This window comes from Epinephelus moara, chromosome 6, assembly GCF_006386435.1.
Source record: "Epinephelus moara isolate mb chromosome 6, YSFRI_EMoa_1.0, whole genome shotgun sequence".
In the NCBI taxonomy this organism is placed as follows: Eukaryota; Metazoa; Chordata; class Actinopteri; order Perciformes; family Serranidae; genus Epinephelus; species Epinephelus moara.
This window is the reverse complement of record NC_065511.1, coordinates 16,907,259-16,925,885: the sequence shown is the minus strand read 5'-3', so window position 1 is coordinate 16,925,885 and position 18,627 is coordinate 16,907,259. Positions and strand designations below refer to the sequence as shown.

General features: G+C 40.4%; 1 protein-coding gene across 8 annotated transcripts in view; it reads left to right on the top strand.

Annotated features, from left to right (window-relative positions):
• cobl (cordon-bleu WH2 repeat protein) overlaps positions 1-17,966 on the top strand; it is a 69,202-nt gene extending 51,236 nt beyond the window's left edge. For 7 of the 8 annotated variants that reach the window (XM_050046136.1, XM_050046134.1, XM_050046135.1 and 4 more), the window contains 9 exons: positions 3,293-3,451; positions 7,734-8,055; positions 9,470-9,588; positions 9,817-10,008; positions 10,199-11,805; positions 11,923-12,156; positions 12,385-12,501; positions 14,448-14,771; positions 16,199-17,966. In XM_050046136.1, the coding sequence (XP_049902093.1) occupies positions 3,293-3,451; positions 7,734-8,055; positions 9,470-9,588; positions 9,817-10,008; positions 10,199-11,805; positions 11,923-12,156; positions 12,385-12,501; positions 14,448-14,771; positions 16,199-16,282 (3,158 nt within the window). In that variant the 3' untranslated portion in view covers positions 16,283-17,966. The remainder of the gene's footprint in view (positions 1-3,292; positions 3,452-7,733; positions 8,056-9,469; positions 9,589-9,816; positions 10,009-10,198; positions 11,806-11,922; positions 12,157-12,384; positions 12,502-14,447; positions 14,772-16,198) is intronic. The other variant, XM_050046138.1, reaches the window with a different exon arrangement.
• Positions 17,967-18,627: the final 661 nt, after the last annotated feature.

The following is an 18,627-nucleotide window of genomic DNA, read 5'->3' as shown; positions in this document are numbered from 1 at the left end:
ACTAAATAGCTGGTACACATGTGAGGGCACATGTGACGACTACACCCTGCACATACAGTATAGAGTGGTGCCCTTATGCTTGTATAAGCATGGATAGAAATGTACACAGTACATGTATAAGGTTTGATTAAGTCTTTCATATATATATAGGTTTCATTTAACCGGTCATTATAGCAAAGTTAATGTATGTATCAAACTGTAAACTGTAAGTCGTTTGCATTGGGAGGCTTTGTCATAATAAAGATCTCTAATTCTAAATNTGTATAAGGTTTGATTAAGTCTTTCATATATATATATAGGTTTCATTTAACCGGTCATTATAGCAAAGTTAATGTGTGCATCAAACTGTAAACTGTAAGTCGTTTGCATTGGGAGGCTTTGTCATAATAAAGATCTCTAATTCTAAATAAACAAAGGTGGAGCTCACACCAATACACTAAAACGGAAACTAATATAGAATTACTGTAGAAGCTAAACATGCCACTTAAAAACACTCATCTGTAGAATAAATATTCTTCGTACTACAGCTTCAGCTTGAAGCAGAGAAGTCAGGGGAAAATGTGAATTAGTGGTTAAGTGTAGTCAGAACAACCTCCACTGGTTAATACTGATAAAGTCATATTGTACATGTGTTTTTGAGACAGCGTACACATACATCATACTGTTATTTAGTGAAAGCATTTAGTGCAGTGTGTGTCTTTGTGCTCATTTTGGTCTTTGTTTATGTGAAACGCCTGATGGAAAAAGAAACTGTCAATCAAATTGTTGGAGGATTAGCATCAGGGTAGTTTTAGGGTTTCATGGATAGGAGAGGAGGAATCAACTGTGTGTGCGTTTAAGTGTGTGTGTACTCCAGAAGCTGTCAAGGTTATGATGGTGTTGTTTATCATCTTAGCCCTCCATGCTGTTTCACTTCCCTCCTATTGTCGACAGCAGGGTAAACACATAAAGTAGCACATCGACAGCACCTGCTGACTAAGACACAGCACGCTGATGCATCACTGGTCTTATAAGGACGTTTAGGTAGCTATATTTCAACAGTGCTGTTTTACAGTAATTGTGGTTTTGCCCCTATAATCCAATATGTTATCCAGATTGACTTTATCCCATTAATCAGTCCACACTTCTGTTAGCGTCACCCCGTCTCTGGTGCTTTGTGTATCATAGTCTGCATATATTGCACATCTCTTCACTTCCTGTCTTACTGCCCCTTCTTACATTAGCAGCCACGTTGCTTTTTTTGAATCAAGTCAGTTGGTACCAATTTTAGTATGAAAACAGGGAGGAAATGTTAGGGTGCGGGACTGCTTTGCAACACTTAAACACATTTTGGGTTTAACCTTTAAGTAATAATCATATGTAACATCACCTGTAGGTATTCTGTCCCTCACAACACAAGTTCACGAAAGCTTTTTTATTTTGCTTTTTTGAAAACTGGGCAAACCTAGCCAGGCAGTAATCTGGCAGTTATGTCTGATGAAGCTTCAGTCTTAAAGTGTAACTTAGGTATTTTTCCTTCTGAACCCAATTTTCCCATATATTTGTGTCTAAGTTGACCAATGGGAATGACAGTTTTCTAATTGGTCCAGAATTTAGCGAGAGGGCTGCACATGGCAGCCGCAAAACACGCTGCAATGTAACCACTTAATATACACCCTCAATGTACATAAGGGTTTTCTAAACATTTATTTATTTGTGGCAGCCCGCCAAGATTAAAACATCTGCCGCCACAAATACATTTTCTATTTTTGGAGCTGGACTTAACTGTACATTCTGCTGGGTCTAAAAGTCTGCCTCTGCAGCAGCTGCTCCTCTCATCCATCATTCTGATCTGATCAATGGATCCACCTTGTGAGCCACAAGCTGAACTTATGGAGAGCTCTGCCTATGCTACGTTCACAGACCCACAAAAACCTTAGACTTAGATACAGGACACATAATGATACAAAGGGACACAGAGGCATTTAAAGAAGAAACGAAAGTTTGCTGTTGCCTCTTCCCCCTGAAACACTCATTCTATGGGAAACACTGTATACCCACTAAAAGTGCTTGTTTTACCACTGACAGACTCAGATTGTCATTAAAAGTGTCTGACAACAATATGGAAAAGATCCCTACAGAGATAGACCTTTTTGTTAAAGAGTAAGATTGTGTTTATTTAACCAGAAATAGCCCCGAAATTGCTGTCGCTAAAGCCACCAGATTCCTTTTAAATAATCTGCAATTTTAGCGTATTAAGAGCCAGCATACATTTACATTTAATGGGGTGAATTAAGGGTTTCAACCAAACCAGAGCTGGTGATTGTAGGAACAGCAGAACGACAAACCAAGACAGTTGTTTGTGAGTTTTATTTTGTTTCTGTTGACTTTGAATGAAATGTGTTGTATGTGTTTGGCTCTACTGACTTGGGGGCTGTTTCTGGTCTAATAAAAAAGATCTTACTCTTTAACAAAATAGTCCATCTCTGTAGTGATCCTGTATGTCGTCAGACATTTAGAACATCAATCTGAGCCTGTAAGTGGCAAAACTAACCCACTATACTATGTCACTATACTGGAATAGTTTTTAAAAAGATTGTTGTTGACATTAGTCACTTAGACGCAACAACATGTAAACAGGGTTCAGGTTGAAAAATATTGAAGTTACCCTGTATCAGACAGATTTTAAAATGTGTAGGAAGACATACTGAAAGCCACAGTGGCATGAGCATGCAGCTAAGAAGTGAAACAACAATTCTTCTCTGGGCACACATTTATTATTCTCCAAGTTTTTGCAGGAGTTTTTTATCTAAACCAAAATGTAGCTACGAACCTGTTGTTGCTGTCACTTCATTAGTACAACTTCAGCTGATACTCTACAGACCTTTGTTGCCAAGGTTTGGCACTCCACAGCGTACAGTAGCCAAGTAAATTGTGAAATTCCACAGGAGCAATGCTAAAAACTTCCAAATGAATGTACTGTAAACACAAGAGCAGCTCACAGCACTGTAAGCGTGATAACCTCCATGGCTCAGCAGACAAGGAAGGAGTTCAGCCCACAGAAACTCAAACTCCATCACCAGAAAGTCCGAGAATAAAGAAACCACTGTTTGAATAACAAGCAGTTTCTAAGAAGTGTAGCTCAAAAATACAGATGCCAAGAATAAGTGAAAAATAAAGATCTTGGTGATTACATAATGTTTTCTGTGCTACTTTCAGTTTGACAAGAAGTTTGCATGTAAGATGTTTCTGTCATTTTTATTACAAACATGACAACAGTGCCTCCCCTGCCTGCATGCTGTTTCTTCCTCAGGAACCGCTGATCGACCAGTGCCACCCAAACCTAGTCGCTCCCCTGCCCAGGAGCCTCCGCAGCATGTCTCACCCCCTACCTTGTCCTCCCCTCCCATTGAGCCCACAGAAAGCATCTCCCCGCAGAGTCCTACAGAGGTGGAGGAAGCAGCTCCCCAGTGTAGGTTCCAGATGGACGGCCTCTCCTTTTCCTTCGCTCTTTTCACTTCTTTTCTTTCAGAGAAGCTGCTCTCCTGATTTTCTAACCTTTATTCCATTTGTCCCAATTTAGACTTTGTATCTGCAACAACTCTTTCCTGCCTAATCTTTTTGGCTGCTTGTGTGTGTGTGTATGTGAATACTGCACTCTGTCCTCACGTTCTTTCCATCACTCCATCAGCAACCCGGGCAGCTGAGTTGTTAAGTGATACTGGGTCCATGTGAGGTCAAGGTGCTTCATATCTATAAATGTCAGCCCATAAGCCCTGTTATTTCTTCTGGGTCCAGAAGGTCAGGGCTGGGGTCAAGACCAATCAGCTGGAGTGGCTTTTTGTTGCATTTCTACAGTACATGGGAGTATATTAGATAATGGATGACATGGTTAAGTGATGCTGAACTGTATTTAAGCCACCTCATGTTTCTGTATGTTCTCTGCATCCTTTTCATTTCACTGGTTGTTGTCCTCGGTTTCTTTCGTTACTTTAGATTTTTCTCCTGGATGCTGTTTTCATCGCCTTCCCAGCCAAGTGCAATGTTCATGATCTATCCATCTCAAATCTCATCTGTTCTTTTCTTTACTCCCCCACCCCGCACCCTGCTTTATAGTGTACTGCTGCGGGCCTGTGCGTCTGCGCTCCAAACACTCCTGAAGTCTTTCTCTGGCTTGACCCTCCCGTCACCCGACAGTCCAATTCAATCAGTTCCCCTTGCTTCTTCTCGGCCCTTCTTATTCCTGCTGGACCTCCCTGTGATGTTCACCACCCTCCTCTTATTCTTTTAAGATATTTTCCACTGTTTCTTCTGTACTCTTGTATATGTTGTCATGGTCTCATTGCTGTCATGTATTTAATCGTCTCATATCTCTTACTTGCTTTCACTTGGCGTCACAGAGCCTCACAGAAGCCACTTTACAGCACCCTAATTGCATCTGTCTGATGGTTTGGATTTGATTCTGGTGAGGACACGAAATGCTGCAAGTGAAAGCAAGTAGTGCTCTCCAGTTTCATGCTTAAAACTTTGCAATGATTTTTTTCTTCTTCTTTTTTTTTTTAAACAAATGTATGTATATACTGTTGGTGGTTTTGTATTTCAACGTGATCTGCTGGTTGTTATCGATTATGCATGAGCTCAGAACTGAGTTAAAAGTGGACACAGAATGTGGTCAGAAGACTATACAGTGATGGATGAGCTAAACCCTCGACGTATCAGTTACAGTGTGATTGATGAGTGACACACTCAAATGAGGCTATGAGGCAAGGCATGCGATATCTATCAGCCAATATTTCGGTGATGCGATATCTGCAGATCAATAGGTGGACAGCGTATGTTTCTCTCTCTGTGCTCGGTGTTGTGGCTTGGTTTGGAAATCTGAGACCTGAATGCATGCTGCCTTTGGCAATATTGTGGAAAGGGTGATCTATCAATGACATGTTGCTTTTAGGTAGTGGTGCCTCATGTATTTTAAAGATAAGTGTATGAAATTAAAGACTTCTTCGAGAGGAGAGCTCATAACAGTCTACTTAGGAAAGAGCATGATACTACAAACTGAACTGTTGTAAAAGTATGGAGTTTGATTTTAGTAGTTTCCAGGTCTGGAGAAGTATGGAGAAAAGAATAAGGAGTGTGGAAAAATATTGGTATTTCCAGACTATTGCCATTATCCTGTTTTCAAAAATATATAATTCAGGAATTCTGAAATTAAATTGGTCACACAAGCAGTGTTTGTCATGGTGATTGGAGCAGGCAGCCAGCGCAGCGAAAATGTTGACCACTCTGTGAGAGATTGTGGGTCAGAGCAGTTTGATATTGTCAAAAGCAAGGCTGGAAGTATGGACTGAAGACTTCTACGCAGAGCTGCCTCTAAGCCTGCACGTCACAGCCTACAAAACAGCAATGCTCAGAGTGTTTTATAACTTACCAAATCCAGAGAGCTGTGACTAACTTAGTTTGAAAGAAAATGCGGCACTATCTTTGAATTGCATTAATATAAAGCATCACAAATAAGCAAACATTGAGCTTGACTGAACATTTATGCGTTAACTCATTTTCAGTTATAAAATTGAAAAAGAATATGGGGGATCAAAATATAAGAATGTTTATTCAACAGGGAGAATATTACGAGTACAGGAAGCACTGGTTTATTTCCTCTTTGAGCAGAAATGTCTTACAGAGGAAAGTCATCCAGTCTTCTCCATAGGAGTGTGGACTGAATGGCCACAGCATGTAATTGCAAGTTTTCCAAGGGTTATTCTGTCATCAGATGTCGAATATGGTCTGAAAAATCTTCTAAGACATTTGAGTCTTGAAAAGTATGGGATTTTGAAATGGAAAATGTTTAGGAACGATGTATTGTGGAGGCTTATAGTTGCGTGACTGCTTCAGTTTGTTTTTAAATGATGGGTAGGGATCCAAACCTACTCTTCTTTGGTTACTTCCTGTGTGAAAAATGGGTTCGTTGTTTGGATTCAGAGTTTTTAATTTAGATCTGTGACTGAAAATGTGACTATATCACAAAACAACTTGTTTACTGTTTGAGCACCATATTATTTAGATACATATTCATAATGCTCTTTTTGTGTGCCGACTGTGTTAAGGGAGTGGAGCCCTTGTGTTTGTCACATGTTCTGTTACCATATGAACACAACTATTGTAATGTCACAGATTCTAATCAATTTATGTATGTGAAGTATGATTTGTCCTCTGTGCTATGCCATTGAGTTATGGTACAAATGTGTAGCCTAGTAAGGAGATGTGTATTCACTGGGCCTGTAGAGCTGTGATAATGAACACACACGTATCTGTAAAGGCAATCTGTGTTGTGATTGAAAAACAGAATATATGTTTGAAAGCCATTTTTCAATTAAACAGTTTAAGACTAGATCGGGAGTCAAGGACTTCAGTTTTGGGATTGTGCATGGCTTGCCATGGTTGGACTTTGACAAGTAACACGTCACAGTATTGATTTGCATGGGACACCTTTTGTTTGGCTTTAACTGAGGCATGTGCCTGTGGTCATACTGAGGCGGAAGTTTTAGAAGTATGTGTGAGGATGTTTACTGGTGTGTTTGTAATGCAAGCATATACGTGTGTAAACATATGAGAGTACAATACAGTGTGTGTATACGTGCACTTGTCTGTGCATGTGTGTGTGTGTGTGCTGATTGTGGCTGGAGCTGGCATGACTAAGCTGTTGCTGGGAAGGAGCTGGGAGGACAGCCCTGTGAGTCATCACCACATCTCCTGGAACTGACTGTTCTCTCCACACCATTAGGACCAGGCCCAAAACTGACAGGCCTAGTACACACACACACACGCACACACACATACACACGCACACACACATAGAAAGGAATATTGCAGCACAATGCATGCCCAAATTTATGCACACACTCAGACACCTGGTATTACAAACAAGGTCACTCACTGTTAAAGTCATTTTAAAGAATCCTCTGTTGAGTTCCCAGTGCTGTGCATGCTGGCTGAGCTGCTGAAAACCAAACAAATGGTACATTGATTTTAATTCTCTTGGCCTAGAGTTCAATGGGATCAGTAACAGACTAAATAAGTTCTCCAAAACCCACAGGACTGACCAGAGCATGACTGTACTAAAGAGATGAGAGGGTATGAAGCAATACTATCTTTCACTGGAACCTAAAACAGTACTGTAAAAATCTAATTAAAAGGGTTTGTTTACAGTAAGTCCACCCACACATCATTTAAGCTGTTTTATCAAGCCACAAGTGGTTGTGCTCTGGGCTTGTGTTTGTATATTTGGCTTGTGTTTTCTGGTTTGTGTGTGTGTGTGGTGTCAGATTGAATGTTGAAACTAACATAAATACTTCCTCTGTTTTTCTCCCCTCTTCTTCCATCTCTTGCCCTTCTTGCTCGATTGCATGCTTCTTTTCAAACAAGTGTCCTAATGATTTTTAAAGCTGTTTTTTCTCAGTGTTTTCCTCAGGTATCAAAAGTCTTTTAAGGTTTGTGGATTTGAGAAAAAGAAATTAGGCCTAAAAGTTTTTTGAAGTTAATGCATGACATGAGTTTAAAAAAAACCTAATGCCTCTATTATGTCTAATTTCGACAAATGTAATTTTCTACTTCAATGCAAGCCCATTCTCAGTCCCTTAGTTTCGCCATACACAACCTTAGGCCATTGGAAAGCCTTTGATTTGCATGTGGAGTTGTACTAAAGCACAGTAGGAACACTCAAACTGACGTTAAGATTTATCTCAATCCTCTCCCAGCTTGGCTCCATTCTATGCAAAGCTCCACAGCTAGTTGCCAGAAACCAGAAACTGCAACACCCGAGGAGGAGACTGTGTCCTTGGGCAGCAGCAGTGGTGGCAGCAGCCTGCCTGACCAGGGTTACGCTGCCTCTGAAGGCATGGCAGAGGGCGAGGACTCAGGCATGGTCAGCTCTCCATCTGACACCCAACCCACATCCCCAGATGGGAGTTTGTCTCTGGATGGAAGTAATGGAGGCGGAGCAGAGAGAACGCTGGGACCAGTGCGGGACAATTCCAGTGACAGCGATGAGGGATGTGCCACCTGGGGATCAAGACACAGGTAGAGAGGAAGTCATAGAAAGACAAGGCATGGAAGTAGGGGTTAACAAGAGTAAAGGAGGAAAGTAGAATAAAAGTGACAAGCATACACTGTATATCTATATTTACCTAATATGAGATATTTGGCCATTAAAATGATGGAAAGTCTCATTAAAGCTGGTGAGGCACATTCCGACATCTGTATTGGCCTCAAGAGAATACCAATGACTCACAGAGTCTACCTTACTCATTCATCTATATTTGTCTTCATGCTTCCCAGTATTTGTTTTCTGCAGACTCCTACTCATCTTCCGCCTCAAAGCTTTACCATTGATGTCACCTTTTATTTTTGAAACCATTTCAATAGATGATGGTTTCCTGGCACAATACGTGTGTCAGTCACCTTGCTGTCACCTGCATGATAAATATTACTTAGATTCTTGCATTTGCTTATCAAGTTTAGTTTCACACCTGTTCTTTCACCTGCATAGTGAACCACCTCTGTTTGAGCTGACTATAGAAGTCTTTCTGCAGTTTTTAACTGTTCCAGCGGTAATAACCAAGAGCAGTTCCCGCCATGTGTTATATCTGAGCAATAGTCAAGCTGGCACCCTCAATATTTAGTGCCGGGATTTTATAGTTATAGTTTATAGTTCTGGGCCCTTATTCAAAGTCTTTTATGAAAAAGAATGCTGCCCCAGATCACTTTTCGCCTTTTAAGTTGTTGTGAAATGTGTATGGTAATGTGCCCAGACCAGGGATCCTGGATCGATGCTGTTACTCAAAGAAACTTTATAAATCCAGAGCCTGCTGCTGCTGGCTTCTCAGTATTCCAGGAAAGCAGTATAACCCTGTTTTCTCAGAATTGTAGAGGAGAAGCCCAATCCAACTTTCTAAGAAGACAAATTCTATTTGGTTTGGCCTTCTTGTTGCAATTTGTTATGGCTAATATGCCAGTAAGTCATGAGAATGAAGAAAGTGAAGGAAGTTTAAATTTTGGTAATAATATATTTACAGCTACATGTATTGAAGCCAGTTGGATCCAATAAAAATGAAATTCAACTTTGAACAAGCACAAAATATTTAAACACTAACATTTATTTTCTTTCTTCTACTACTGAACTGAATTAAACCTTCTGGTTCTGGGGCAGATTAGTAACGGGAAGGGTGCCGGATGTAGCAAATAGTATCAAATAAGCCGTTCATAACAGCTGTTAGGTGGTGACTGGATGACTGTTATAAGAATTATGGAGTCATGGGGAGTGCTGTATTATGGCTGTTCCTACACACCAATCTATTTTTTGCATTACAAATGTCATGAGACTGTGTGTGTGTGTGTGTGTGTGTGTGTGTGTGTGTGTTTGTGTGTTTTTAAATGCGTGTGTGTGTGTGTGCACATGATGTTTTGACACACGTTTTTTATGTACCATCCTCAGGCATGATGACATTAGCCTACAGGCAAAGTCAGGCAGGTTAAAAGACAGCTATGAAGATGACCCAGAGCTCACAGCCCAGCTCCATCAGACTTTGGCAGACTTTGAAGCAGACCTTGCAGGTGAGGGACCGTGGCATAGGTCACAGTCAATTGTCAAATACCTGAAGTAATCCTATAAATAGGCAGTTTGATGTTCAATAGGTTTGAAACACTTAACTTGACCACATTGTCCACAAGTGACTATTTCAAACTCAGTAAGTTTTGATAAGTAATAGCCATAGTAACCTTCTTAAAACCGTGATGTGTTCAAAGTATTGTGTATTAACTCTTAATATGTTCCACTTCCAGATCACATAGATATAGTCTCAGTGAAGGAGACAACCTATACCATGTCCACAAACAGTAATGATGTGCCGGTGTCTGTAGTGGACATGGATGTGCCAGTCACAGCCATAGATGAAGTACTGGAGGAATATGAGCGACACACTGTAGAACATGAGACAAAGTCAGTGACCAGGACTGAGTCAGCTGGCAGCAAAGGTACAATCAATAAAATGCCTCCATCCAGTCCATTTTACAGAAGCTAAGACTTTTGATGATGTTGTTGACATTTGTGCCTTTGCAGTCTATTGGTTCAGGCTCAGTTGTATCAATATACTACACTTACAAAAACAGTTATGTATTTTAGTGATATTTTAAATTGACTTTTTCTTACCTCGTCTTATCACAGGTCCAGGCTTTTGTCGCCAGTCCAGTTTGGAGCCACAGAACAAAAACAACAATGCTTGTACAGCTGCTGACAGTAATAAAAGCAGCAGTACAAAGACTAAGTCTCAGCCTGAGCAGCATAGGATGTCGCAGGAAAACAAGTCTATAAGTGATAAAAAGGATAACAAGATGCTAGAGACAAAAATCAAAGGAAAGAGTGTCACTGATACCGACAGTGTGAAAGAGGATAAACAAAAAACAACATCAGCAGTGAAATCTAATGTTGACATGCAGAAACGCAGCAAGAGCACTGAGATCAAACCTGATCCTGTAAAAAGTAACACTCAGTCTTTTCAAGAGAAGAAGTCTGTTCTTCCACCAAACAGTCAAAGATCTGTGTCTTCGGAAAGAGATGAAGAGTTGCACAGAGTTTACCAGAATAACTCCAGCCAGAATGCTTCACATGGTAAAATCACTTGTAACGTCACATCACGCTTCGGTATGAAAACTTTCACTGTGGTCCCTCCCAAACCCTCTGTCGCTCATGCTGCTACGGAAGAACCAGCTGTCAAATTAACTATCGGTGCCATTAAGATTGATGATCAAGGAAACATGGTGAAAGGGGGTATCTCCCAGAATAAAATTGGTGGTTCATCAGAGCCTGGAATTAAATCCAGTGAGGGGTCTCCTCTTCTTGGAAAGGCCAAAGCTTTTTGGAGCTCAAATGAGAGACAAGAAAGTTCTGTGCCCCAAAGCAAAGATCTCGTTGATAAGGCTAAAGAGAGCACAGATGGCCTGAAAAGTACTCACACTGCAATCTCAATAACTGCTTTGAAGATCAGTGACACTGAGGACCTGAAAGCGACACAACCTTCCTTTTATAAACATGCAGAGAGAGCCCAGCCTAAAGAGATGGTCAAAGAAGAAGTTAAAGAACCAGCGAAAGTCATCAACGTTGCAAAAGAAGAGCGGGTGGAGGTGGAGAGCAAAATTTCCGTGTCCAAAAACATTCAACAGCCAAGTAATAAACCTGCCCTTCCTCCTCCTATTCTTCCAGACCTGAAAAGAGACCTGTCCTTCCTCAAACCATCCAGGCGAACCTCAAGCCAATACGTGGCGTCTGCCATCAATAAATATGCCCCAAAGACCTCAGCTAAACCCAACTTCATCCCAAATGTGCATGACTCCCCTGCTTCGTTCGGTTTCCAGAGATCAGGTCGGTCCATAAAAGTGAATCCACACCAATCTTCCCTGTCGTCTTTGTCAGATAATAAGGAGAATGACTCTGCTTCTAAATCCAACCCGCCTGGTCCTAAGAGGTCTATGAGCTTCCCAGAGTATGTCTCGGATATCCAGAGAAATTTTGGAGAAGCGAGACCGGACAGGGGAGGATTTGGAAGTTGTGCTGGATCCACCAAAGGAAGCCCTAATACACTGGAAACAGAGACAGCCAAGAATAAGCACATTCACTCAAATGGTCCCACCCAAAAAAATGTGATCGCCAATAATGACAGCGATCATATTCAACATATTCGGCTCAGAAGCCCCAGCCCTGTACAAAGCAATCCTCTACACTCATCTGCCAAACCACCCACAGCCCCCAAGGCTGTATCCCAAGGGCTGACAAGTGTGAGTAAAATCTGTATTGCAAATGTTTTGTGTTATAAGTCTCTCAAAACAGAATTTTTACAGCAGTGTTTTTACTGTAAATTACAGTGTACTTAATACTCCACATCTTGTCTTCAGAACCCGAAGGAGGTGACCAAGGCAGCCACCCATGTAACACCTGATGCAAAACCACAACCTTCTGTCACAGTGTCAGACAGTGTTGTCACCCCTGAGCCTACGCCGGTGACACTGTTTGGGCCAGTTAAAAAGTTCAGACCAGTGATCTCTAGATCTGTTGAGAAAGACACATCTCTGCACAGCAACCTGATGGAGGCAATCCAGACAGGTGGAGGCAGGGACAGGCTCAAGAAGGTGAGATACACATAATACAGTACATGGATGGATGGATGGACTGATGTAAAGATGAGAGGGAGAGCAGCAAAACTGGAAAAAAAAATATATAGGTTGGCATTTATCCCACTACAGGAAATAGAAATACACTATATTCTTAATTCTGCAATTACAGCTAAGCGTCAATGATGTTGTTGGCTGGACAGCGAGAACGGTTTATTGATTTTCCCCTTTCTATTTCATTATTAGATAACCACTCCTGGTCCCAGCACCATGAAGAAAGCATCTTATGTTGAGGAAGAGAATGAGAGATCTGCTCTTCTGGCTGCCATTAGAGCCCAGAGCAGCTGCGGAAGGCTGAGGAAGGTAAAATACTCTTTGAACTACAGTACTCATGCAATATCACCCCATGCCTGTCAGTGTCAAGGGATGGGGGTGGGAGATAAAGGAAGATTAAACACAACTCTAAAAAAATCACAGGATGATTCATTTTTGTTTGAACAAAGAGTATACGATCTGCTTTGACCCTGATTCATTCAGTCATTATGGACACATTCAAGAATGACTTCTTGAACGTGTCCACAATAATCGTCAAGTACACATGCTTAGCAAAGCTAGTTCATTTTACACAGAGATTCATGGTCCCCAGAAAATGAATCCTAATCCCAGACATGAAAACTTCACTTGGACTCAGTGATGTACTGATTAGATTCTGGTGGTCAAAGGTCAAGGTCACTGTGACCTTGCATCTGTCTCATTCTCATGAATGCAATATCTCAAGAAAGCCATGAGGGAATTTCTTTAAACTTGGAACAAAAGTCTATTTTGAGTCAAGGGTGAACTGATTTGAATTTTGTGGTCAAAGTTCAAGGTCACTGTGACATTGTGTCTGTCTTATTCTGGTGAACTTAATATCTCAAGAAGGCCTTGAGAGAGTTCACTCAAATTTTGGCACAAACGTCCACTTGGACTCAAGAATGTACCGATTTGGTGATCGAAGGTTAAAGGTCAAGGCCACTGTGACCTCACAAAACATGTTTTTGACCATGACTCAACAATTGTGACAAAATTTCAAACAAATGTCCAACAGGAAATAATAATAAAGTGATGACATCTTATATCCAAAAGGTCAAAGGTCAGCTTCACTGTGACATCATAATTTTCTGCAAAAACACTTTTCTGGCCATCATTTTTAACAACATAACTTAGAGGGTGAGACATTTGGTCAGAATTGGTGACACTAATCTCGGGTGCCCACCTTGAAACTGAAATGATTGTATAGATCCTTTGTGCTGCCCGGGGAAGATGTTTATGAAGCATCCATGTTTTCATGGACATGGGTGTAAACTGTAAGTGCAACTTAACTGGTTCATGGAGGCATACAATCACAAGGTGGTAATTCTAGTTTATAGTGCCATAATGTGGTTGAAATTTTTGGTTTAGTGAGAATTGTCTTGACAACTATTGGATGGATTGCCATAAAAATTTGGTTGAGATATGCAAAGTCCCCAGAAGATGAATCCTTGTTGGCAACCCCTTGACAATTGACATTCTCATTACCGAATGTTAGCATGCTACCATGCTAAACTAAGATGCTGACATGACATAAACATACTTTCTCAACATCAGCATGTAAGCCTGGTCATTGTTAGCATGTAGTCATGCATTTAGTACAGCCTTACAGAGCTGCTAGTGTGGCTGTATACTCTTTTTCTTGTTGAACATAAAAGAGAAGAAACACGTGTGCTTACTGCAGTTACACTTAGCATAAGAAGTAGGGCATAAGAAATAGGTTTAATAGGATATGTGAAATCTAAACTGTTAGCATTCTTAGTTAGCAGCTCACAGAGCAATGCATGAACCAAGTTATGCAAGCATGGGTGTCTTTTTCCATCCCTCTGTGTGGACTGTGAGCTGTGGTTTGCTGTCATGTAAGAGCCCATGTGGAATGAAAGGGGCAGAAAACGTGCTGCTGGAGCTGAAACATCTGCGGTTCTATTCTGGAGGTTCCTTACCAGAAGTGGAATCTCTGGAATGCTGCATGACTAAATCTGACTAAAAAACTTCTCAAAAAGTGGATAAATAAAGAGAACTAGATAACTCTGCACAATAGAGTTACAAAAATACATAAGATAAAATCAGACAAATGTGAAGCACATAAACTGCAGAAAAAGTAGACCAGAAAGTAATTTGTTTAGAGTCAAGAGTACATCTGTATGTGTTAGAGGCTGACATTGGGTGAGAGCAGCTAACTTCCTGCCTGTGTTCATATGTCTAGAGTTACTATTGTTTCTCTTTTTTGTGTCCTACAGACCAAATCTGAGGCTGCTGATGAGCTTGAGAAGTTCAGGAAGGTGTCTTTGGGGGAGGAGAAATGTGCAGGCCCTCCCTCCTCTCCCTCTCCCTCTTTGACTTGCACTTCACCTCCTGTCTTTACCCAACAACCACCACCACCACCACCACCACAGCCACCAGCACCCACGATTGCACCTCCACCTCCTCCCCCTGCCTTGCCCCAGGGAAAGCCTAGCGCTGTGGCATATCCAAGTGCTAACACCCCCGTGAACCCTGCCTTGGCCAGGGAGGCTATGCTGGAGGCCATTCGCTCTGGATCTGCTGCTGAGAGGCTAAAAAAGGTACGAACACAGAAAAACACAGCTTCTCTTGACACCACGGAGTGAAAGTTGTTGAAGAACTCTCCGACATCCTTTATCTACTTTGCATTTTCAGTTCTACAGTTGCTTCATAAAAAAAACATTGTAGGATACAGAGTTACACTTAAATATTACAAACATCCCGTTGGATCAAATTACATCAGAGTAGGCAGAATCTGTACTCAACAGTACATTCTGGTTACCACATTCTGAGTAGTGTTGATGTCACATGTCACATGTCACATGTTGCCTACATGTAAATAGTCTGTGTGGAGAGCAGAACAGGTGGAACATGTTGGCCGAAATGCAATCTCACAACTCATTGGCTATCATCTGACAACGATTTAGCTTTTACTAGCTTTTTTCAAACTCTACATTCTACATACTTTGTAGATATCTTTTTATAGAGATTAGCCAAAATGTTGTCTGGACCTGTTTTAAGCTGCTATTCAAACTGTAAACAAACAGCGCAAGGAACAGGAAGTCTAGGCTTGGATATTTGCTGGCTACACTGGGCTTTCCAAAATATTGGCTGCTGCCCCCAGATGTTTTATTGTTGTCATACGATAGCTGATGGGTTCTGAAATTGTATCAGAGGCTACTGGTTTTTAAATATTTATCTTTCTCATCAGTTCTGTCTGCAGAAAAGGGAAAAATACATAACTGATGAAGAAATAAAAAAAATGAAACAAAGGCAGCCTATGCAACTTAAAATTTAGCATTAGCACAGTAAGTGATGCATATCTTAATGATTTTGTTTATTTATTCATTTTTTGTCTTGGTACACAAGACGGCATAATTTCACCCAGAGAGACTCTTATCAAAGAACAGACGGAGGGAGAAAAAAATGTCACAGACAGGAAAATACATAGAGACAGAAGAGTATACAAAGCCACAGCCAGCAACAGGGAAAAAAACATAAGATTTGAACCAGTGTCCTATTTCTTCTCACATCTTTGGTCTGGTTTCTCACATCTTGCATTGTTGGAAGAAATCATTGGCACAACAAAGCTCTCCTGTGGTGCAGCAGCCGGGAAACTGGAAATGAATTGCAGATTGTAACGCATTCACGGATTCATCTGACAGCCATACTGTACTGCTGTGTGAATATTTTCATGAAGATAAAGTTCAATTTCAGTTCAGCAGCTGTGTAAAATTTGAGTTGTCAGAAACATTTTTGTATTATTATTTGTCATTTTAGTCAGACAGGACCAGCAAAGAATGAATTATGTTTTGAGGTAGAAAATTAACTAATAAAATCAGTGTAGTTTAGGTATTTTTTCTGTATCTAGTAACAGTTAGACACCACAGACGCAGATATATTCTTTCCAGCTTGCCATGAACTATTACCCCTGTCATTACCAAAAGGGAGAATTACAAACATGACATGTTGTGTCTCTTTTAACTAGGTCGCTGTGCCCACAAAGACAGTCCAAGTGAATGGCAGACTGGGAACAATCCAAGCAACCTCCTCAACACTCCCTCAGCAGTAGGAGGGGAAGCCTACATGACAGCACCGAGGAATACATTTATTATCTTTATCATTAATTAATTTCTTTTGTTTTTTGCCATTGTGCTTTTGCAGCAGACATATGGAGAACTGGATTGAGTCACATTTTGAGTGAATGCTATCTGGAAGTTTTGGGGAACTTAATCTGATGTGTGACACAAATTCGGAAGAAGAAAATGCGTATAAAGAATGATTTCTACATGCCATTTAGATAAACAATAAGGGGAATGTGGCTCTCTTAGTAGCCAAAAACCTTTCTCATATAGGTGTGACAAGTGAAAGGTTTGCAGTTAACTCCACTCATAATATCAGATCTAGCTCCTAACAACAACTTGCTGGAAAAGGTTTATGTGCATCTATATAACATATTCCATTCCTAAACATATCTTGCCATCTGTACTTGAATTCAGTAGTTTTAACTGGAACGTTGTACAAAAAGTGTGCCAATGAAAGCAAATTTAAATGGTTTATGATTTTCTGATCAGATTTTTTTTTTTTTTACCACAGTTAAGTTATGGATGCCTTATACTGTTGCTCAGTCAGTGTTATGTATATGATGTTTGCTGTATAAATTCTATACGGGGTGCAATAAGTTGGATCTGATAATGTTTCCAGATTTACTACTACTTAATATTTGCTTAACAAATTAAGATAACTAAAAGCATAAGAAAATAATAGATAGATTGTTTGATTTTTTTTGTGTGTGTGTAAAAGTGTATTTTAATCCAGAGCTGGTCCATAATGCCAACTTCCACAGTTCTTGGGTCTGAGGAGAAGTAAGATGTCGGTGACTGACTCGTGCCTTTCAGCTCAGTATACTCCTGTTTTAGCTTCTAACCTTTATTTGTGCTGCTAAAATCTAAAGACATTGTTGCACATGGTCGGTGCCCTACAGAAACTTGTACAGTAGCAATATGACGGACTGTGCCTTTGATGTTCGATAGAGAAATTAAGATGAACCTTACCTTTCCTTGACAGTTCAACATTTTTGAAGCACTGTTATTGAAGTATATCAATAGTGGATGTTGTGAGCAAAGAGATTAGTTAACTAATCAGCAAGTCACTACCAGTATGTAATGGCAGAAAGCAGTGGGCAGAAAGCAGTGGGAAAGCAGTGGGAAAACTGTAGGTGAAGTTTACAGTGTGGTTTAAAAGGGAGAATGGACCATTAAATGGTATCGTCATGGATAAAGGAGGGTGTCCACACTGTATCATCTGTAGAATGAAGAAAAACCTAGAGCATACTATCAGGTGTAAATGCTTGCTGCTGTGGATTGTGAGATAAATCTGAGTAAAGGGAGTTCTAGTTTTATATAGATTTATTTTAATTCATGCTCAGTTAAAACTATTTTTACTGTTGTATGTTTTACCTTAAGAGCATCTGTTTTTTTTTCTCTGAATAGAAGAGATTATTTCATTTCTGCTAGATGGCTTCATCTACACGCAGTAGCCTAAAGCACATTGTAGAGTTGTATATTTTGTAAAGTAAAGAGAGGTCATCGCTGTGAAAGATTTGATTTAAGAGAGCTATTAGTGTGAACATTTTATAAGCTATTGCTTTTTAAGTTTTAAGTGCACATTGTTTTGTTTTTTTTGTTTTGTTTTTTTGGGGAGGTTGCACAGTTATTTTTGTCTACCCTAATTTTTGATTCAATAAATCATTTTGCAATAAACTGGCTGCTTGTGTTTTAACACTGTTTAATAATCAGAATTTCCTTTTTTTGTCCCCTCTTACGTAGCAGTTAGATTGGACAGATGGTAGTATGAACCTTGCTTTGGAAAGCATCACTCTGTGCCATTCCCAGCACTGTGGTCATCCTGCTGTCCTCATGAAATATATTGTAACCTCTCTCTGTCTCTCTTTTGCCACACCACAGATGAGCTACTATTCCAGGCAGTAGCTCATGACCCTGACTCATCACTGTGGTCACACGAAATGACTCTCACAGAACTTGAAGCTAACCTGCATTCCTGATTCCTAAAACACTAGTCATTGTGCGCCTCCACCTCCACCCGGAATCAACTGAATGATGCAAATATCCACATTAGTTGCAAAATCACAGGGAAATAAACAGTGTAGATGTTGGTGGAGAAGTCTCAGATGTCAGAAGTGTTGGTTAAAATCGTTGCTTTTAAATGATCTCATTTGCCATCATGTGTGCAAGGTCTGATAGAAAGTGAAATGACATAACTGTACACATTCATTATAACAAACACTTTAAATAACTCTTCTCTCAGGTGAAAAGGTGTGACCAGATAACACCTAAAGTGCTGCACTTTAATGGTCTGGTTTCCAGGGATTTTAGTGACCAGTGCAGGGTGAAGGTG